Source organism: Diabrotica virgifera, chromosome 2 (genome assembly GCF_917563875.1).
Source record: "Diabrotica virgifera virgifera chromosome 2, PGI_DIABVI_V3a".
NCBI lineage: Eukaryota > Metazoa > Arthropoda > Insecta > Coleoptera > Chrysomelidae > Diabrotica > Diabrotica virgifera.
Genome location: NC_065444.1, coordinates 94,856,041 through 94,879,468, shown reverse-complemented (window position 1 = coordinate 94,879,468; position 23,428 = coordinate 94,856,041). Strand labels below are relative to the sequence as shown.

At 34.5% G+C, this 23,428-nt stretch overlaps 1 protein-coding gene across 1 annotated transcript in view; it reads left to right on the top strand.

Moving 5' to 3' along the window:
- The window catches only part of LOC114330397 (ABC transporter G family member 23-like), a 172,514-nt gene that overhangs the window by 87,026 nt on the left and 62,060 nt on the right, over positions 1-23,428 (top strand). The window contains exon 4 of the mRNA XM_050643853.1: positions 5,719-5,855. Within this exon, the coding sequence (XP_050499810.1) occupies positions 5,719-5,855 (137 nt within the window). The remainder of the gene's footprint in view (positions 1-5,718; positions 5,856-23,428) is intronic.

The window sequence follows — 23,428 nt, the reverse complement described above, 5'->3', positions numbered from 1 at the left end:
ATAGTATCATCAGTATCATATTGCTTCTCACCAGATGAATTGATCGCGTTTTCTAACTCTTCCTATATCTGAAGAACCTTATTATCGAATCTGTGTACAGTACAAAAGATCTACGTTTGACCGAGTCTGTCAATTGCTTCTAGGATCGTCTAGTCAAAGCCCGAAACAGATTATTTTTCCTTCGACCTTTGACTGAAAAGTTAGGCACTCCTAGGTTTGACTAAAATCACTTCAGTCAAAGGCCGAAAATGGAATTTATTTCGGGGTTTGACTAAGACCGTTAGTCCATTCTTCATTTTTATTACGGTGACTTTCTACAGGGGCTTGGTTGTTGTAGAATTGACCGTCTGTCATCTTTTTCTTGCTAATGATCATAAGCTTTGTCTTCTTTACTTTTATATTGAGACCATATTGTTGACTGTAATACGTGATTTTGTTCATAAGGCCTTATAAGTCTTCTAAGTTATCGGCAAATACTATGGTGTCATCTGCATACTTAATGTTATTTAGTCGGTACCCGTTAAGTACCTAGAAGACATTTTCATTTTCGTGCAAAGCTTCGATAAATATTCTTTTAGAGTAGAGATTAAAAATTAGAGGGGACAAAATACAAGATCAAATAACTGGTTAACCGAGGCGTACCACAAAATGTCAAGATAGGCGCTTTAAACTGTCCCTATGCCATTACGCGTCAAATCGCTGACCAATGGTTTGCAGTAGAAGGTAGACCGAGTCTCATGAACGTTTGAATTGTTGCAGAGAACGGCTGCATTGGATGGCAGAATGGCATAATGATGCATTCAGAGATAAATCGAGATTTTGCTTAGGAATGCATGATGGTCGTAGGATGATCACACATATTGCTCGTCGAACTATGGACTTTCTCCAAGAAGCTAGCGTTGCCTTTGCCGTAGCCACCCCGGCCACCGGATTCAAATCTTATCGAACATCTGCAGGATATAACGGGAAGGAGACTGTCTACTTTGCACCACCCTCCACAGACTCTGGCGTAGTTAATCCATGAAATTCAAGTTGCTTGGAATGAGGTGAACAAGCAGGCATCGATCATCTTATTTTGTCAGTATTACCGTTTATTAGTACAATAAATGTTATACAATTATTTGTGCGCAGTTTTTGTTAATTTATATCATACGACAGATAAAGAAAAAACTGTTATTTCGGTGTAATTATTTTTAATAGTGTTCGAAATTAACCTTCTATAGGTATATAAAATTGTATGTATGACGTATGAGTCATAGTATTAAAAAATGATAACGAAACAATTATTTGAGTTACCGTTATATTATGTAAATGTTTTGTTTTGAATCGATAAATAATAAGCGAGATGGTTTTGATTATATTAATACGCATTATTATTATATTATATAATAAATTATGTTTTTATTTAATAGGCCTGGATCCCGCGTACCAAAAAAAGTTCATTAATAGTAGATTAACGGTGTCTAGTCGGACAAACTTTGGTGTACGGGAACACTAGAAGAGGGGAAGTTTAAATTGTGAAACGTGATTTTAATTTGGGAACGTGTCATCCTGACAAGTTTATGATTGTGAAAACTAGTAGCTTTTAAGTTCATTCAATAGCAAACTTTATAATATATTATATAAAAAAATGTTTGTCCGACAAATATGTTGGTAGACGAAGCAACGAAGCATTAAACCTAGGAATTTTGTGCAGTAAGATGAATCGTCATGCAACTTTTTGCATTCGATTAGAGAGAGCGTCAGGCAAATTTGTGAACTAAACTCATCTAGGGCAAAAATTTTTGTGCATAAGAAAATGCATTTTAAAAGTGCATCTCGAAGAGGTGAAAATGAAAAATTTAGAACTCGGGCAATATTGATGGAAATGAGTTGAATTTTTATAATCGGGGGTTTTGGGGATCGCTGAGTCCGAATTTCATATCGGCGATGGTCTCCAAGGTACCTGGTGCCCACGGTGGAACTCGTCGCATAGAGTTTTACGTTATAATCATTAAAAATCAGTCAATATCCATTACTCGGGGGGTTTTTGGGGTCGCCGGCCACGAATTTAGTGTTGGCGATGGTCTCCAAGGTACCTGGTGTCCACGGTGGAACTCGTCGCCTAGAGTTTTACGTTGTAATCATTAAAAATCAGTCAATATCCATTACTCGGGGGGTTTTTGGGGTCGCCGGCCACGAATTTAGTGTTGGCGATGGTCTCCAAGATACCTGGTGCCCAGGGTGGAACTCGTCGCCTGGAGTTTTATGTTATAATCATTCAAAATCAGTCAATAACCATTACTTTGAGGGTTTTGGGGGTCGCTGAATAAGAGTTTCATGTGGTCGATGGTCTCCAAGATACCTGGTGCCCAGGGTGGAGCTCGTCGTCTGGAGTATTATGTTATAATTATTTCAAATCATTTAAAACCATTACGCGGGTGGTTTTGGGAGTCGCTGAGCACGAATTTCATGACGGCGATGGTCTCCTGTGCACCTGGTGCCCAGGGTGGAACTCGTCGCCTGGAGTTTTATGTTATAATCATTCAAAATCAGTCAATAACCATTACTCTGAGGATTTTGGGGTCGGTGAACAATATTTTCATGTGTTCGATGGTCTCCAAGGTACCTGGTGCCCAAAGTGGAACTCGTTGTCTGGTTTTTTATGTTATAATTATTACAAATCATTTAAAACCATTACTCGGGGAGTTTTGGGGGTCGCTGAACATGAATTTCATGACGGTGATGGTCTCCAAGGTACCTGGTGCCAAGGGTGGAACTCGTCGTCTGGAGTTTTATGGTATAATCATACAAAATCAGTCAATAACCATTACTATGAAGGTTTTAGGGGTCGCTGGGCAATAATTTTATGTTAGCGATGGTCTTCAAGGTAGGTATACAATAATCTAAAAAATACGTGTTAAATTAAATGTTAGTGCACGTATTCATATTCAATTTGTTTTGTATAATATAATGAAAAAATTAATAAAAAAGTAAAATAAAATAAAAAAATATATTTACTTACTTGAAGTTACAAAAATTTCTCTCTTCCGCAATTTCGATAACCAAAATTATAAAACAGCGCAGCTATAGACTGTAGATAATGAAAATTCCTTTAATACCAATCTTAAACGGCTTGATATTATAATATTATTATTTATTCTGTAATTAACAAAACTAATAAGTATAAAATATATGCCTTTTTCAAAACACCAACATTAAAAACTTACTTTGCTTTAAATACGGTATCACTTTTTAGATGTTTTTTATAATTAATTAAAAATTTTTAAAACAACAGAACTACATAAAAGTGTAGCTTGGAGGTATTCACATATATACTATGCTTTGTTTTTAAACCAGGAGCAGTAAAATAAAAAGACAGATTCACACCGAAGAAAGTCAATAGAAAAATCACCATATACATCTTCTTTTTTGGTTGATCATATCGGTCTTCGACGGTAATCCATCAACATTATATTATACCAATACGTCGCTAAAGAGTTCTAAAAACCACTGTTTCTTATATAAAAGCAGACTAGATATTCTAAAAATTAAAATAATATCGCAGAAAACACAAAAAATCGCTGATATAACTTAATTACCCTTGAAATGCCAATTAGGTCAAAATTTTATAAATATCATTAGTGTCAAAATTTAAAGACAACTGCTTTAAAAGCGACAAAATTTTAAAATAATTTTTAAATAGGTAATTTTTTAGGATATAATATAAAGGTGTTTTAAGAAAAATTATTAATGAAAAATATATTTAGCGACCCCCAAAACACCGAAGTAATGGATATTGACTGATTTTAAATGAATATAACATAAAACTGCAGGCGACGAGAGTTCCACCCTAGGCACCAGGTATTTTGGAGACCATCGCCGATATGAAATTCGTACTCAGAGACCCCAAAAACTCCCGAGTAACGGTTATTGACTGATTTTGAATGGTTACAACATAAAACTCCAGGCGACGAGTTTCACCCTGGGCACCAAGTAACTTAAGAGACCATCGCCGACATGAAATTCGTACTAAACGACCCCCAAAACCCCCAATTACTGGTTTTTCACTGATTTTGAATAATTATGACATAAAACTCCAGGCGACGAGTTGCACCCTGGGAACCAGGTACCTTGGAGACCACCGCCAACATTAAATTGTGTGTAGCGACTTCAAAAACCCCCCGAGTAATGGTTATTGACTGATTTTGAATGGTTATAACATAAAAACGCTGGGCAAAGAGTTCCAACCCTTGGCACCAGGTACCTTGGGCACCATCGCCGACATGAAATTCGTACTCAGGGACCCTCAAAACCACCAGGGTAATAGTTTTTGACTAATTTTGAATAATTATAACTAAAAACTTCTGGCGACGAGTTCCACTTTAGGCACCAGGTGTCTTGGAGACCATCGCCGACATTAAATTCGTGGTCAGCGACCCCAAAAACCGCCGTGTAATGGATATTGACTGATTTTTAATTATTATAACATAAAACTCCAGGCGACGAGTTCCGGACTGGGCACCAGGTACCTTGGAGACCAATCGCCGACATGAAATTCGTACTCAGCGACCCCCAAAACCCCAAAGGTTTTTGGCTGATTTTGCATAATTATAACTAAAAACTCTAGGCGACGAGTTCCACCCTGGGCACCAGGTATCTTGGATGCCATCGCCAACATTAAATTCGTGGCCGGCGACCCCAAAAACCCCCGAGTAATGGATATTGACTGATTTTTAATGATTATAACGTAAAACTCTAGGCGACGAGTTCCACCGTGGGTACCAGGTACCTTGGAGACCATCGCCGATATGAAATTCGTGGTCAGCGATCCCCAAAACCCCCGAGTATAAAAATTTAACTCATTTCCGTCAATATTTCCCAAGTTCTAAATTTTTCATTTTCACCTCTTCGAGATGCACTTTTAAAATGCATGTTCTTATGCACAAAATTTTTTGCCCTAGATGAATTTAGTTCACAAAGTTGCCTGACACTCTCCCTAATCGAATGCAAGTTCCATGACGATTCATCTTACTGCACAAAATTCCTAGGTTTTGGGCTTTTTAGTGCTTCGTTGCTTCGTCTATGGGTATTTTAATAAGCCCGACACGGAGAACATGTCAAATGACAGGAATTATGTTGGTGGCAAATAGCAGTTGATTTTTGCACGAGAGTTTAATGAAAGGTTAACAAATCAATTGAGAGTTCTGTCCTACAAAATACATGGGACGTTTTCGTAGTCTGACGTTCGAAAGCTGTAACCTGTTCCACAATTGAAACTTCTCCTCTTCTAGTGTTCCCGTCAGAGACATTGTAATTATCCCCTCTACCTACGAGCTCACAGCGTATAGAGTTAATAGATGTTGTTCAGGATGTTCAAGAAAATTATTGGTGTAAATTTGGGTGTGCAATTTTGGACTGGATAGGTCGGATATGCAACAGATGTAATTATTTCATTGTGAAACAAGTGATTTATTTAAAGAATGTTGATAATGAAATAATTTGCTAAAATTTAAATTAAAAGGGTCAGACAATAAAATCATTAATAGCTAAATTAACATATGACTACTGGCATTCAAATATAGATAGGGATTTAATTTTGGAGGTCCCTATCTATTTTTGAATACCAGTAGTCATCTATTAATTTAGCTATTAATGATTTTATTGTCTGACCCTTTTAATTTGAATTTTAGCAAATTATTTGCTTATAATCGCTTATAATTTTATTTTAATTTTCAGGACATTGCTCTTGTTGGCGAGTTTACAGTAAAAGATGCGATCTACTATTTTGGAAGAATCTTTTCGATGGAAGATAGTTTAATAGCAAAACGTTATCGAAATCTTCATACTCTTTTAGAGTTGCCTCCAGATGATAGGTATGTATTATTAATTTAATTGTAATATATTTCGCCTATATCATTATTCATTATTAATATGTAATTTTACTATTTAGTTCTTGTACATACGTACATATATAATATTCCTCTTCTACCGTTAGGTATCGAGGGAGATGCGACTAGCTTTTGATATTTTCTCGATTCTTTTCTGTTCTTCGCTATTTGTGTAGGAGGACGACAAAAGCATGGGGGACATCTGGGTGTAGATGACATATGAACAGTGACAGGTAAATTTGATTGGAGCAATTGGGGGATCTACATCTAGTGGTGGATGGAAAATGGTTGACCTAGAAAGGACCCCGCAGAAACTTTATGGGAAATGGCTGTCTGTCAAATGCTCTGAAACTTTGGATTCTGGTAGTCCTTGATGTGTAGAACAAAAGACTCCATGGGCGCGTAGCTCCAAAAAATCATGGTTTTAAAATATAAGCCTCTGAAGTTATAGGTACAGTGAGGACGTTTGAGTTGGAATACATTCATTTTCTCGAGAATAGGCGACTCTGGAGATAAATTACGAATCAGGTCGAATTTTATCTTTAAATTATAATTTTTTGGCATATATATCATACTAGTGACGTCATCCATCTGGCCGTGATGACGCAATCGATGATTTCTTTAAATAAGAATAGGGGTCGTATGATAGCTCATTTGAAAGGTTATTCAAATCTTTATTCACTAATATAAGCATTAACATAACTATTTATACAGGGTGCCCAAAAATATATTTTTTAATTAAATTAATTGAGACAAAAAGAAGAATGTATATAATTTCTTTATTTCGAAATACATTTTACTGTTGTCCGAAAACAGGAAAAAATGTTTATTTGATAAATAAATATTGTGTTCCGCTTAAATTCAATATTAAAGCTGCCACCCACCCGTCTCTTAGCAGTTTGAACATTTAATTTAAGCGGAAAGCAATGTTTATTTTTAAAATTAACATTTTTTTCTGTTTTCTGATAGCAGTAAAATGCATTTCGATTAAATAAATTATATACATTCTTCTTTTTGTCTCAAGTAATTTAATTCAAAAACATTTTTGAGCACCCTGTATAAATAATTATGTTAATGTTTATATTAGTGAATAGAGAATTGAATAACATTTTAAATGAGCTATCACACGATCCCTATTCTTATTGAGGTCGAGAAAATGAATTTATTCCAACTCAAACGTCCTCACTGTACCTATAACTTAAGAGGCTTATATCTTAAAACCATGATTTTTTGAAGTTATACTTCTTTACGATCGAGGGTGACATTTTATAATTTCCTGGCGCATGCGCAGACAGACAATATGTAGTTCGTTGCTAATCTTTCAAATTATGTATGTATCAGCTCAAATAAGTCATTAAAAGAATATATTAATAAAATATAAAGGAAAAGATTCCTCTCATTGGCTGTATACCATAATAAAAACTTTTAAAATAAACATAAAACCACAAACGTTTTCGGACCAATCAGTCCATCATCAGGTGGTAGAAACCTAAAATAAGCAAACCACTGTATTAAAAAAGCCAAGATGAAATTTGACTGTCTGAAAGTTAGGAAAATTACAACATGTGGTTACTTACTTCAGATCCAAAGTAGTTGGAACTAGCTACATATTTAGGTCAAAAGACCTTAATGTAATAATAATTATGCCATTTAGGCTACAAAAATGTCGACAATAAGTCGATGTCACAAGAAATTAAATTGCAACGGTATTACAAAGTGGTCTTCATCTTGGCCTCAAACTGACAGACTAAAATATGTCATTGAACGGATATTGACAAGACCTTCTAGGGAATTTTATGTGTATGTAGTTATATTGTATTTTACAAATGCAAAAAATATAAAAAAAATTATTTTTACTTAACTGAATGAATTTAATTAGATATTAAATAAATGAGTAAGAATAAACAATTTAAATTAATAGTCACATGAAATTATTTATGAAAATTTCATGGCGGTGAAAGCGAAAATTTTGCCAACAGGTAATGACGTCACTTGGTAAAAAGAAGAACAAAAAGAAAAAGAAAAATAAACTGAAGAAAAATAAAAATAAAATAAAAAGAAAATTATTAGATAATAATTATAAGGTAAAAGAATTAGTGAATAAATCTGGAATTTGGCTATAATGAAATGTAATATATTTAATTTCTTGTGACATCGACTTATTGTCGACATTTTTGTAGCCTAAATGGCATAATTATTATTACATTAAAGTCTTTTGACCTAAATATGTAGCTAGTTCCAACTACTTTGGATCTGAAGTAAGTAACCACATGTTTTAATTTTCCTAACTTTCAGACAGTCAAATTTCATCTTGGCTTTTTTAATACAGTGGTTTGCTTATTTTAGGTTTCTACCACCTGATGATGGACTGATTGGTCCGAAAACGTTTGTGATTTTATCCATCTTGGATCATTTTTAGAAAATTTTTTTTAATAAATTATATACCACCTTATATACCATGTGAGGTTTTTACTTCATTAGTAAATATATTAATGTTCTTAGTAAATGTATTATTTATTACAATTTTTGTGTCTTTGGATTTGTCTTCCTCGGGCGTAAGATAATAAAATATCTATTTTTAAACTTAATCATCATCATCAGTGGCGTTACAGCTCTTTATGAGCCAAAGCCTTCTTCAGAACAATTCTCCATTCGCCCCTGTCTCTGGCAACTCTTCTTCGTGCTCTAATTCCAATAGATTTTAAATCAGTTTCTATGTTGTCTTGGTACCTAAGTCTCGGTCTTCCTCTTGCTCGTTGTCCTATCTGCCCTCTTCGGTCAAAAACTTTTCTGACTATGGCATCTTCCTCTCGCCTGATTACATGACCTATCCATCTAAGGCGTGCTACCTTAATGAATTGTACAACGTCAGGTTCTCCAAAATTTCTATACAACTCAAAGTTGTAACGCCTGCGCCACAAACCTTGTTATTTTATGCCACCAAATATTCGTCTTAGAATTTTTCGCTCAAAACGTTTGAGCAGTTCTTGTTCATTCTGAGTAAGTGACCAAGTTTCTGAGCCATATGTTAGCACTGGTCTATTAGTGTTTTGTAGACCGTCAATTTAATTTTTCTAGGTATTTTTGAGGCCATCTCTCTTCTTAAGCCATAGTAACACTTATTGGCGAGCACTATTCTTCTTTTAATTTCTTCACTGACATTGTTATCCTTAGTTAGCAGCGAGCCTAAGTATATGAAGGTGTCGACACCTTCCAGTTCTAGGTCGTCAATTATTATTCTTTTAGGTATCGGGTTGCTTGACCTAGTGCAACACATATTATATTTGGTCTTTTGAACATTTATATTTAGCCCCATTCTCTGTGCAGATGCTCTTAACGACCGAAATGCTTGAGTCAGAGATTCTTTAGATCTACCTATGATGTCTATTTCATCTGCGTATCCGACAATTTGTACTGCTTTTCAGGGCAGCTTTATCCATTAGGCAATATAGGCAGCTGCCTAGGGCGGCACATTATGAGAGGGCGGCACAAATACTGTACAAGAAATATTTTTCTATAAAAATTATGGATCTGGGTTCTGTCATTAAAGAGTATGAAGCTCTTTCAAATTACTTTACCGCAAGGAAGTCAAAAAATTGTGCCCAAATAAAACATATAAAGAAATAAGAAAGAGAAAAAGAAAAATTCAATTTGACGACGGGGCCGATGATGAACTAAACTTTTCAGCTAGTGATGAGATGAAAATCCACACATTCTATATTATAATCGATACTCTGATAAGAGACCTGAATAGACGTCTGGAATCTTATCGACTTATTTATCAACGTTTTCGTGTTATTAACAGATTTGCCAAGAAATTATTAAAGAAGCTGAAAATTCGGTACAAAATAAAGACGACCAAGATACATCATTCAAATGCATTCGGAATGCATTTGGATACCACAATAAAATCACCAATTGACATATATCTTAACATTTAAAGAGAGTTGGTGCAATAACTGAAGGTGGATATGAGCTATTACCTCCGATTTCGTTGAACCTCCATCGATTTGCATGAAAATTGGTGAGTGGTCAGAGGATATCTCAAGGAACAAAGGTGACATGGTGTCAACTTGCGCTTTTACCCTGGGGGTTGATGCCACCCCTTGTCGAGAGTGAAAATTATTTTATTAAAAATATCCCCAGAATTCGATAGAGGGGCAAATTCTAAGCAAAATTTGTTACATAAAGTTATTAAAATAAATCAAAACTTTTTGAGTTATTAAAAATCAAAGATTTCAATTTTTTGTGAGAAAAATGCATGTTTTTAACCGATTTTTCATAAATAACTCAAAAACTATAAGATTTTACAAAAAGGTTATTAACTACCAAAATTGAATCTAATAAAAAATGAAGTAAACTCCTTACTAAAAAGACCTTTTAATGTTAACTAAAAGTGAGTTATAATATATGTAATTGAATGTATATTTTATTCGCCGAGTACCGAAATCTAAGTATTCAAGCTTAAATAACGGGAAAATTATGCATTTTATAACATAACCTTATTAAACATTAATTTGTCAAAGTGCTTAGAAATAACTATCAAATGGGCACCCGAACAAGTTGATAGCATTAAAATATATGCACCAAATATTTTTCAAAATTTATCTTTTAAGAATTTTTCCAATAAAGTTGGACCTGTAGTTTTATATAGTTTTATATAAAAAAACCCTATAGTTTTATATAGTTATATAAAGTTAAAATATTTGATACAGAGAAAACTAAAATTTGGTTATACATATATCACTTTTTACGCATATTTAGTATTTTTGGAGTTATTATCAAAAGAAAATAAAAATTACGATAATTTTAAAAATTCTGATTTTTTTTAAATTATATCTTTTTTTTAATATGTATTCTAAACCAGTCAAAATGGTTGAAATCATTATTTATGCTAATATAAAGAAATTCTCCTATATAAGAATATTCTGCTATATAAGAAAAACGTAGTTGATATAAAAAGTGTGTCTACAAGAGTTGCCTATGTAACCCTAAAGCTCAACAACAGGTATAAACTGAAAATTATCCAGGTATACGCTCCAACAACACAACATCCAGACGAAGAAGTTGAAGACTTTTATGATGATATATCTGTAGCTCTAAAAGACACACCCACCCACTTTACAATCCTGTGTGGGGATTTTAATGCAAAATTAGGCCTTAAAGAAGACGAAGCAGAGACATCACTAGGAAATTTTGGAACTCTAGGTAGAAATGAGCGGGGAGAAACACTCTTAGGCTTTTTGCTACAGAATAACTTGTTCCAAATGAACAGTTTTTTCGTTAAAAAACTACATAGAAGGTGGACGTGGGAAAGTCCTGATGGTAAAACAAGAAATGAAATAGATTACATTATCAGCGACAAAAAACAGATTATCACAGACGTGAGCGTCCTAAATAAATTTACTACAGGAAGTGACCATCGAATGGTAAGAGCCACAATAAAAATAGACCTCAAAAAAGAACGAAATCGTTTGATAAAAAAGAAAACCTTGCAAGCCTGGACTCCCCCATTAAATATTGATAAATACCAACACCATATAAACGCTGCTTTGGAAAGAAATACAACTTCAGATGAAAGTATAAATAACTTAAATGAAAACATAATTAGAGCCATTGAAGAAAGTCAACGAAAAAACTGCCCAAAAAAGAAGAGAGATGAAAAAATAAGCCCAGAAACTAGAGAACTAATCAAAACGCGAAGTAAAATGAGAGGAAGCGAAAATACTGAAAAAAGTGCGTTAAGAGACATCAACAAGAAAGTGTCAAAGGAAATCAGAAAAGATCTAAGGAAGTATAAAACTCAAAGCATCCAGAAAACCATAGAAGAAAATAAAAGTTTGAAAGTTTTACGAAGGAAATTGACCAACGGAAAATGCGAAATACATAAATTAAAAAATAAAAACAGCGAAATAACATCAAACAGAGAAGATTTACTAAATATCGTAGAAGAATTTTATTTGGAACTATATAGGAGCCAAAGGCTGAATCAAAATAATCTGAGGGAAGCGGTTTCAAAGAAAATAATAAACCAAGGCTCCGAAATACTACCAGAGATAACCACTAGCGAAATCCTCTGAGAAATGAAGGCATCTGAGAAAAATGAATCCATCTGAGGCACTGAGAAAAATGAAAAATGGAAAAGCACCAGGTGAAGATGGAGTCGTAATAGAGGCCATTAAAAACGGAGGCCACATTCTTATAGGTAAAATAAAAAATCTCTTCAACTTATGCCTTCATCAAAAGTCGATACCTGAAAAATGGAAAAACGCAGTAACAATACTTTTGCATAAGAAGGGAGATAAGACAGACTTAGAACATTATAGACCCATTAGCCTGCTAAACCACTTATACAAACTCTTTACAAAAGTAGTGACATCAAGAGTAGAAAAGAAGCTAGATTTTTACCAGCCAAAAGAACAAGCTGGATTTCGATCAAACTTTGGGACAAACGACCATCTGCAGGCAGTCAAGTTACTAATTGAGAAGTCAATAGAATATAATAAACCCCTTGTCCTAGCATTCGTGGATTTTCATAAAGCCTTTGACACGATAGAGCTGGATAGCATTTTAGAAGCTCTAAATGAATGCCGCATTGACTACCGTTACAGTACACTCATCTATAATATTTATAAAGAGGCAACAATGAGTGTTAAGTTACATGATAAAACCAAACAAATAAGCATAGAACGCGGCGTAAGACAAGGCGACACACTCTCGCCAAAACTATTCATAACTGTTCTGGAATATGCCTTTAAGATGCTCAACTGGGACAATAAAGGGATCAAAATAGATGGAGAAAAGTTAAATCATCTTCGTTTTGCAGATGACATAGTCCTTATAACTGATGACCTAGGAGAAGTAAAGAAAATGCTAAATGAGTTAGACGCTATCTGCTGGAAAATAGGCCTGAAAATGAACTTTTCTAAAACTAAATTTATGACTAATCTGATTCCTAGCGGACAGCTGATTATACGCGAACAAGAAGTAGAACTAGTGGAAAAGTACATTTACTTGGGTCATGAAATTAGAATTGGCAGAGATAACCAAACATGCGAAATAAAAAGAAGATTAACTCTTGCTTGGGCAGCCTACGGAGCTCTGAGAGACATATTTAGGAGCAGTATACCGATCGGTTTAAAAAGACAAGTGTTTGACCAATGTGTGCTACCGGTAATGACATATGGAGCAGAGACACTGACTCTAACCAAGGCAACAGCGTCGAAAATGCGGGTTGCACAAAGGCGCATGGAAAGATCCATGCTGGGCGTAACTCTACGGGATAAAATAAGAAATGAAGATCTCAGACAAACAACCGGTATCGCAGATGTTGTAGAACGTATCACCAGGCTCAAATGAAACTGGGCAGGACACGTCGCCAGGCTGAAAGATTCAAGATGGGCACGAAGGCTGATGGAGTGGAGACCAAGAGAAGATAAACGAAGTAGAGGAAGGCCGCCTACACGATGGACAGATGATATCAGGCGGATTAGTAAAAACTGGCAAAAATCAGCACAAAACCGTGAAGTGTGGAAACAATTGGGGGAGACCTATGTCCAGCAGTGGACGTAAATTGGTTGGATGATGATGATGATGAAAGAAATTCTTCTAAGGATTACTATAAATTTTAATTTTTGTGGAAATGGCGTATGTTTTATTTTTCACTTTTTCCTAAAAATTTTAAAGGGTTCTCTTCTTTTCATCATAACTTGCTTAATTGTGATCATATTGACTTCTATTGGAGCTCATTTGATAGGTACTCCGAAGTACTTTGACAAGTGTTTAGTATATATATATATATATATATATATATATATATATATATATATATATATATATATATATATATATATATATATATATATATATATATATATAGTGACTGTACACCCCGATATGGGGCTAAGTCGCGTAAGCTTTCTAGATCCTATTTCTTAGGGAGGATCAGTCCCTTTTGCTTATGTTATCTTCTTAACGATTTCTCTCCATTTTTTCCTATCTCTAGTTTTTCCCCGCCATTCTCTGACTCCTGCGTTTTTAAGTCTTCTTCAACTTCTTGCAACCACTTTGATCTTGGTCTTCCTCTTTTCTTTCTTCCTCCTGGATTCCATTCTATCATAGCATATGTCACTGCTTCATCTCCTGCCCGCCAGATGTGACCTAACCATCTAACTCTGCATTGCTTTATTTTGGTCACGATATCTTCTTTTAGTACTTTCTTAATCTCTGCATTTGTTCGGCTTCGATATTCATTTTGCTCTGTTCTGATTGGTCCCAGTATGGTTCTCATGATCTTTCTCTCCACTATTCTTAAGTTTTCTTCATCTTTTTTAGTCATCGTCATTGTTTCTGCTGCGTATAATAATATTGGTCTAATTATGGTGTTATACATTCTCATCTTGGTTTTAATAGACAGTATTTTGCTTTTAAGTAGTGTTTTATTTGCAAAATAAGCTTTATTCGCTGCCCAAAGTGTTTAGTATAGGTATATTTAAAATGCATCTTTTTCCCGTTATTTAAGCTTGAATACTTAGATTTGAGTACTCGCTTGAATACTCGAAAAAATATACATTCAAATAACCACAACTCACTTTGAATTAACATTAGTTTAGTTCTTTAAGCAAGGAGTGTATTCAGATTTTCATTATCTTCAATTTTGATAATAATAAGTTTTTTGTAAAAGCTTATAGTTATTAAGTTCTACGTCGAAAACAGCTTTGAAATATGCATTTTTTTACGAAAAAATAAAATCTTTGATCTTTAATAACTCAAAAAGTATTGATTTATATTAATAACTTTATATAACAAATTTTGCTTAGAATTTGTCTCTATCGATTTATGGAATTATTAAAAAAAATAATTTTCATCCTCGAGAAGAGTTGGCATTCACCACCACGGTAAAAGCGCAAGTTGGCATCATGTCACCTTTGTTCTTTGAGGTATCCTCTAACTACTCACCAATTTTCATGAAAATTGATGGAGGTTCAACGATATCGGAGGTGAAAACCTTCAGTGACTGCACCAAGTGGATTGAAAGATATTTTCCCTAATTTTGACATTGCTTTGCACATACTTGTGCATCCCAGGTGCCAACGTGTCCGCTGAAAGGTCATTTTCGAAAATGTCAAGAATTAAAAATAATTTCTCATCAAGTATGACGCAAGAACGTGCAATTTGTCGATGTTGTCAAGAAAAAAATTTTTTTTGAAGTCTTTTTTGAAAAGATGTCTCTGATGAGATCGAACTGGAATGACAATTTTTCTGTTATAGGTATATACACATCGTAGTTTAAAACCATTTTTAGTGTTTTTGCAAATTTCTGCAATTTTTTTTCGCAAAAATGGTACATTGTTGAAGGGCGTCTAATAGAGAATTGCCTAGGGCGTCAATTGACCTAAACGCGGCCCTGCTGATTTGTTAAAGATAGTACCATTCGTATTAATTTGGGACTCTCGAATTATTTTTTCTAATGCCAGGTTAAATAAGAGACACGATAGTCCATCACCCTGTCTTAGTCCATTTTTATAATGGAAGGGTCTTGAGAAATCGTTCTGGATCTTTACCACGCTCTCTGCTCCTGTGAGCGTAAGTTTAGTTAATTGGACAAGATGAAGCGGTATTTTAAATTCTACCAAAGCAAGTAGTAGTTTGCCTCTATTAACTGAGTCATATGCGGCTTTTTATACTTCAATTTGATCTATTTGTCGCCGTGATGTGTAATTATATCCGACACGTCAAAAGCACGGGGCTTGATAGCTCGGTTGGTATAACATTGGACCAGAGATCGAGATATCGCGGGTTCAAATCCCGGACGATTCATATTCATTTTTTTTTTATTTTTTATTTTTGGTATTGTTAAGTTTTGGTTAATTTTTGGTATTGTAACTGTTAAGTATATTTATTTCAAAAAAATTATACAGAAGTAAAAAACTTCCTTTGTACAATGGTATAAAAAAGTTTATTAAAAACCATTAAAAGTCATCCAAAAGGATTCGCAAAACGCTTTCGATCTAGATCAGATCATCTTCAGTGCGTTCTGCTTAGTAGATGAAACTAGCAACCTTATGAAATTGGTAACATCGAGAAATATGGTTTACATGATACCTATATATTTATAGCGACTCCAAGTCGATGTTAAAAGATTGAATGTGCTAGGAGCGCTCAAAGGGCAACATGGTTCCCTGCTCGATAAAAACTTGTGGTTCTTGCCAGTTCAATGGACACAGACCAACTCACTCCTAGCACATTCAATCTTTTAACATCGACTTGGAGTCGCTATAAATATTATATAGGTATCATGCAAACCATATTCCTCGGTGTTACCAATTTCATAAGGTTGCTAGTTTCATGTACTAAGCAGAACGCACTGAAGATGATCTGATCTAGATCGAAAACGTTTTGCGAATCCTTTTGGATGACTTTTAATGGTTTTTAATAAACTTTTTTATACCATTGTACAAACGAAGTTTTTACTTCTGTATGATTTTTTAATTATGGTATTGAAGCGTCTAATGTCTTCTGATTGATGAGTAATGTCGCTGGGTTTAATTAGTTAGGTAGTAGAGACAATGGACTGTTTAGATTTGTAGAGATAAAATATATATGTGCGTTTAGTATAGCAAAAAATGTAGTTGGACCGCGTCTTCATTAGTGGACCCCATCTCCGCATGGTCGACGCGTGGTGGACGGCCGTCCCTTTTATAAGCTAAAGCGATGTAGTTCGTTCAACTGGTAAATTCGTACTAAAATTTTTTGTCGTCTTTTGCAGGGCCGAGGTAACAGCCCTTAGCTTGGGTCATAAATTATTGACACATGTGGTGCTTTGAAAGGCATTAGTGTCAAAGATGCCTTTGTGTTAAAAGTAAAAGTGCGTTTTCTCTGAATATCTGTTCAAAATATGATATAGCCAGTCATTTTACAGGGCGGTGTTGGAAAATACAAAATATAGGGTAAATATCAAATAAGATTATAGGTTTTAAAAGAAATTAATCGTATTACATAATTAACTAGTCATAGAGCAAATATAAAACACTAATATTGAAACGCATGGCATACTTTCCCAAACAGGTATACAGCCAGCTACTGGGATTTTCCCATTGATTTTGTTTTATATTTATTTCGTTGAAATTATATAATAGAAGTATGACTTCTTACGTGCGTACAAAGTACACACATTTTTTTGGAGCTACGTGCCCATTGAGTCTTTTGTTATACACATCAAGGAGTAACCAGAATCCAAACTTTCAGAGCATTTGCCAGAGAGCCATTTCCCATAAAGTTTCTGCGGGGTCCGTTGTGTTGTCCTTTGCCAATATTTACCGTTCTTCTGTGATGTCTCTGCTACATCGCTGTTCCAGTTTGTTATTGGTATGTTCCTTCTGCTTTTCCCTATTGGTTTTAGCTTCCCACACTCTATTAATTTGCCCGTTCTTTATCCACTAATGTTTGATGACCGATTCATGCTAATTTTTTCTCCTTTATTGTGTCATGCAGCGGTCTGTTTCTTATTTTACCTGTTGCACGGTGAAATATGGTCTTGTCTGTTATCACCTTTACTAAATCCGCATCGTATGTACTCTAGTTATAGTCCAAGATCCGAATATAGGTCGATCTGTTCCCATCTGCTTGCCGGAGGAAACATTGTTTTTATTAAATTTCATACATAGACAAATATTTCTAGCATGGGTTGCCTATCAAAATCGTGTCATAGCTATCCTTAAGGGGGGCCATAGGGGTTGAAATTAATATTTCAAGCACATTTTTTTTTGAAACTATGGTAGAATTTTTTTATTTTTAAATTAAATAGGCATATTCAGTACAATCCATAGATTATTCAAGAAACAATTAAAACAAAAATATTAAAAAATAAGCCAACGGTGGCAAATTTTTGAAGACACCTCAAAACATAATGAATTTGGGCGGGCATGTTTTCGACGCTAAAGTATCTGAGGATCTTAAAAGTACCCGTGTTTTGGACGCTGCCAGAAAGTAAAGTTAGGACCGAAGGGTTGGGTCACCGAAGATGATGTTGAAACCGATCTATCTAGGATTGGGGTACAACAATGGCAAATCGAAGCGCAAGATCGCAGACGATGGAGGGCCATAGTGGATGCGGCGAAAACTCACCCCGAGTTGTAAAGCCAGTCAAGAAGAAGAAGAAGGTTGGGTCTTCCTCCTTTGGGTCTTTTAAATTTAGCGTCCAAATCATGCACATCCAACGGGTTGTATAAATTCCACTGATGTAGAGTAAGAGGTAGAATAGGATTTATTCGGTGAAACATTCTGTATAGTAACATCTGATGACATATTGATAATTTATTTACGGTACTACCGAAACTAATTACTTTCGTTTCCCGCAAAAAACAAACTGGTAATTTGTTTGTAATCCATAAACCTGTGTCTATTTACAATAACTCATGTACTAGACAGGAATATAAACTAATAGTGAATATGGAAATTTCAACGTTAGTCAGTAATCTTGGTAAAATTTTGCTCAAAGTGAACAGTTTTACTTTTTCTCAAGATAAAGTACTAAAATCGGGAGAAACGTATTGGAGGTGCGTAAAACGGTCGTGTAAAGCGAAGATATTCACGAAAGGGCCAGAAAAGTTTAATAGACAGATTGTGCGTAGCAGTGCCAAAAGGAAGGCTAAGGATAATTTGACCGAAAGGCCATCCAAAATCATACATAGTGCGTTGAAAGAAAATGTAGATTGCTTGAGCCACATGACTGTTAAAGACGTTAATTTAATACGAAATCAAATATACAGTGAACGGCGAATGGCTCAACCGAAACTGCCCAAAAGTAAAGAAGAAACTATTGCTGCGGTAAATATTATGAATATCAAAACACTTAAAGACGAGAATTTTATATTTGCGGTTGAACCAAGTTCTAACATTATCATCTTTTCGTGTAACACTAACATGCGTTTTCTGTGCGGCAGTGAAACGATTTATATGGACGGTACATTTAGTTACTGTGCTCAATATTTCAAGCAAGTTTTTACCATACATGTATTTATCAACGGACATTATATACCATTGTATTATTGTTTACTTCCCGACAAATCGGAACAAACCTATATAAAACTATTTAATGCTTTGAAAAGCAAATGTGAAGTAATTGGTCTCAAATTCAATCCAAAAATCATTTTCTCCGATTTTGAAATTGCTATCCACAATGCTGCGCGTTTTGAATTTCCAAATGTGCACATTAAAGGGTGCCGTTTTCATCTTATGCAAGCTTGGTATCGTAATATCGGCAGTTGTGGCTTAATTCGGGAATATAAATTGGCAGACAGTGAAATATCTAAATGGCTGAAATATATTTTTGGGCTGCCATTTTTACCTCCCTCAGAAGTCGAAGAATCTTTCATATATGATTTTATGGCTATTCAACCAAAGGATGCAAAAATTGAAAAGTTTTCCGACTACTTATTGGACAACTACATTGGCGACCACGCAACATTTCCGCCGGAGATGTGGGCTACGATGAGTGAGAGTTTAGAATTAACAACTAATGCTTGTGAATCGTTCCACTCGCGTTTTAATGATAATTTTTACCATGCTCATCCAAATATTTTCCATTTTATTGATGCTTTAAAAAATTTTCAAACTGAAACTTACATTAAAATTAATAGTGTCCATGAAAGTAATAGACTTAAAGATCCAAAGAGTAGAAAAAAAATTATGTTCGTTAGAGATAGGATACATGAGTATCAAAATAACTGTATCGATCGATACCATTTCGTAAAATGTACGTCGTATTTATTTCAAAGTGACAAATAAACCTTATCTCTAGAATTTTATTACCTGACTTTCCATTTACATTTCAATTAGACCCAGCGCAGCGTCCAAATCATGTATGCAGAAACAGGTAATATCATGCACGCCCATGAATTTTACGGTGGACATCAGAACTCATCATTAGCTCATAGTAAACAAAAAAATTCAAAAATATTTTATAAACTTATGAGTTTTTCGAGGTAATGCTGTCGAGTTGTTATTAGATTTATCGATCTTTGATTTTTTGATATCACTCAGAAGTCAAAACAACGATTTTTTTTGGAAAAAGTGTGAAAATTAAGATATTTATTATTGTTAAATAAAAAATAAGCAAAAAACAAAAAATATCTTGACAGCGTTACCTCAAGGGATGTCTAAAAAAATATATATACAAAATTCCATGTGGGTCGGTCAAGTAGTTTTTGAGTTACAATGTCTACAGCCTTTGAAAAAAGCAGTTTTGTGGGAAAAGCGTTTAAAGTATTATTTTCAGTTTCATTTTTGTCTGTCAAATCATAAAATGATGCACACCGGAATATCTTTTTAAATCGCCAAGTAATTTACAAAAGAAAATGAGAACAGCTGTTGACCCATTGTTCACTACGTTCAAGCGTGCTGGCGCGAACCTGCTTCAAAGCGAGTCGAAGGTAGGGATATTCAATACTATCTCCCTACCTCCCTAGCTTCGATGCGCTTGAGCGTAGTGAGAAACGGTCAACAGCTTATCTCATTTTCGTTTGTAAATTACTCCGCGATTCAAGAATATATTCCAGTGTGCATCACTTTACGATTTGACCGACAAAAAAAATTGAAAATAAAAGTTGACAACACTTTAAAGACGTTTTCCTCAAAACTGCTTTTTTTTTTAAAGACAGTAAACATTGTAACTCAAATCTACTTGACCAACCCACCTGGAAATTTATACTTATATATTTTCTTTAGACATTCCTTGAGGTAACGCTGTCGAGATATTTTTTGTTTTGTGCTTATTTTTTGTTTAACAATAATAAATATGTTGATTTCCACCCTTTTTCCCAAAAAAAATTTGTTGTTTTGGCTTCTGAGTGATATCAAAAAGTCAAAACTCAATAAAACTACTAAAAATTGACCGCGTTACCTCTAATCATAAGCTAATAAAATATTTTGAATTTTTTGTTTACCATGAGCTAATGATGAGTTCTGATGTCCACCGCATAATTCATTATATTTTGAGGTGTCTTCAAAAATTTGCCACCGTTGGCTTATTTTTCAATATTTTTCTTTGAATTATTTCTTGAATAATCTATTAATTGTACTAAATATGCCTATTTAATTTAAAAATAAAATAATTCTACCATACTTAAAAAAAAATGTGCTTGAAATATTGATTTCAACCCCTATGACCCACCTTAACGATAGCTATGACACGATTTTAATAGGCAACCCATGCTAGAAATATTTGTCTAAGTATGAAATTTAATAAAAACAATGTGTCATCCGGCAAGCAGATGGGTACAGATCGACCTATATTCGGAGCACGTACTATTAAGTTCTATTTCTATTCTGGTTTTTCGTTATATTATTTCATTTAGTTTTTCTACCTCTGTATAATACACATTAGGTATATGCCTATTTATAGTTCTGACAGTCTTTTCTATTTCCATTCTTGTGCAATGGTATAAAAATGCTTTATTTGCGTTTCTCCTATATATATATTTCAACATTTCTGGAGTAACTTCATAGCTCCTAGGAGCCACATCGCTACATCGCTTCATTGCTCCCATTTGTTTTAGCTTTATTTATATGTGGGATTATAGATTTTTCAGTGTTCTATAAAACAATTTTACATTTTCGTTAATGTTTTTTCCATTTTTTCTCCAAATTTGTCCCAGCTTTTCTTTTTCTTATTTTCGACTATTTATTCCACCATGCGGTGCCTCTTTATTCCACCATGGTGCTCGTTTGTCTTTTCTATTATTTTTTATGGTCCCACATACTAGTTTTGCTGTGTTCGTCATAGCATTTCATCATGGGCGATGAGACAAATAAAATTGAACAATGACCTCTTTCAAGGATCGGTGCTGGCACCACAAAAGAAAGTTCATTTACGAGCCGTGAAGAATTGGGGACTACTAAGCAAATATTATATAATATAATTTATTATCATCATCATCATCAGATGTTTTGAGTCCACTGCTGAACATAAGCCTCCTGTATTATTATTACATTACATCTGATCTTGGGCACCCTGAATCCAGTTGGGCGCTTGATGTCGTCTCCGACCATCTTGTTAGAGGACGACCAAAAATTTTATTGGTTTATCTTCCATCTTTGAATCCCGCAAAATGTCTGGGCCACACTGAATAGAACAAGAACAAACTGTGAAGGTGTTGCGACTCACTTTTCAGATAAGGAGAAAGCTCACTATATTGTCGTTTTTTGTCTCTATTACAAATTGTAGCGTTTGACATGTCTGCTCATATGGGAACAAGGAAAGAACTAACCATAAAAATACTGGGGGATCAGAATGGGGCTAAAGAAGAAGAAGCAGACACATAAAGCCTCGTTGCAGGACGGCAGCTCATTTTTTGTGCGGTGGCGGGTCGTAGATTCGTTGGGAGGGGTAGGAGGGTTTAAAGAAGACTAAACTACATAACCAAATAAGCAAAGGATACTTACACAGACTTGAGGACTTTCCTACTATTTAAACAAATTGGGACGCCGTTTGAAAAATCCTCAAATTCTCATATCGAGTACTTACTGGAAATCAACTGGGGGACATTCATCGTAGATTCCTCGTTGGGGTTAAACTGGGCTACAAATTATCATCATTTGGCTTCTATGCCATTATATTTTCTTCTGTTCTAAAACTTATTCACTTGTATTAGATATCTGTTAATAATTTTCTTAAATAAAAGAGGTTACAAAAAAAAATTGTGTACATTTCATAATGTTTATTTAAACCTTTTATACCTTTTTATTTTTATTGAGAATAGACACATTCTCAAACCAGAAATGAATAATAATAACAAAATACATGATTTTACAATTTTTAACCTTATTTTTAGCAGTGTACCAAAACAAAAATTTGACATGGCTGTCAAATGTCACTGCCTTTAAATTTACTTTACATAATAATTTTTAGAGAATCCATGTTGAAAACAACATATTTAATTATGTAAAATCTTTACCAATAATATCCACTTGTGAATTATTTAAAATAAACATTATCCATACCTCGCTAAAACAAAATCCTTGTCACATGTCACACTTGGAACTTCAAAATTTTCCATTCGAGATTGGGGGGAAGGCATTCAAATCATTACTAAACTGGATAAAATCGATACCAAATAATATCATCCGGGCATTTCTTACTGGAACATGAACAAATCCAAAACATCATAAAAATAGCAACAGCTACATAAAGGACAGGAACCAGGAAACCACGCACTTCTTTTTTACCGGCAAATCAAACTGCATAACAATAGAACTATTTCACAATAATATATCCATTAAAATGCCGTGAAACTATTGTCATTATATTCGTTGACATTTACTGGGCAAACTGCCAGTCTTTCACTTCTTTTACCATAAAAATAAAACCATTTTGCCGGCAAAGTGCGACTTTCTACGAGTCTGTTGGTTGAGTTCTAACAAAAAGATGTTTACTGAAGTGATGTACTTTTAGAACTGGCTTTACATCGTCACGTCTCTCTCGCGTAAAACGATGCATTTCTTCTCGATCGTTCGGCCAAAACTATTGACCAATCGTCAACTACAACTCAAGGATCTTT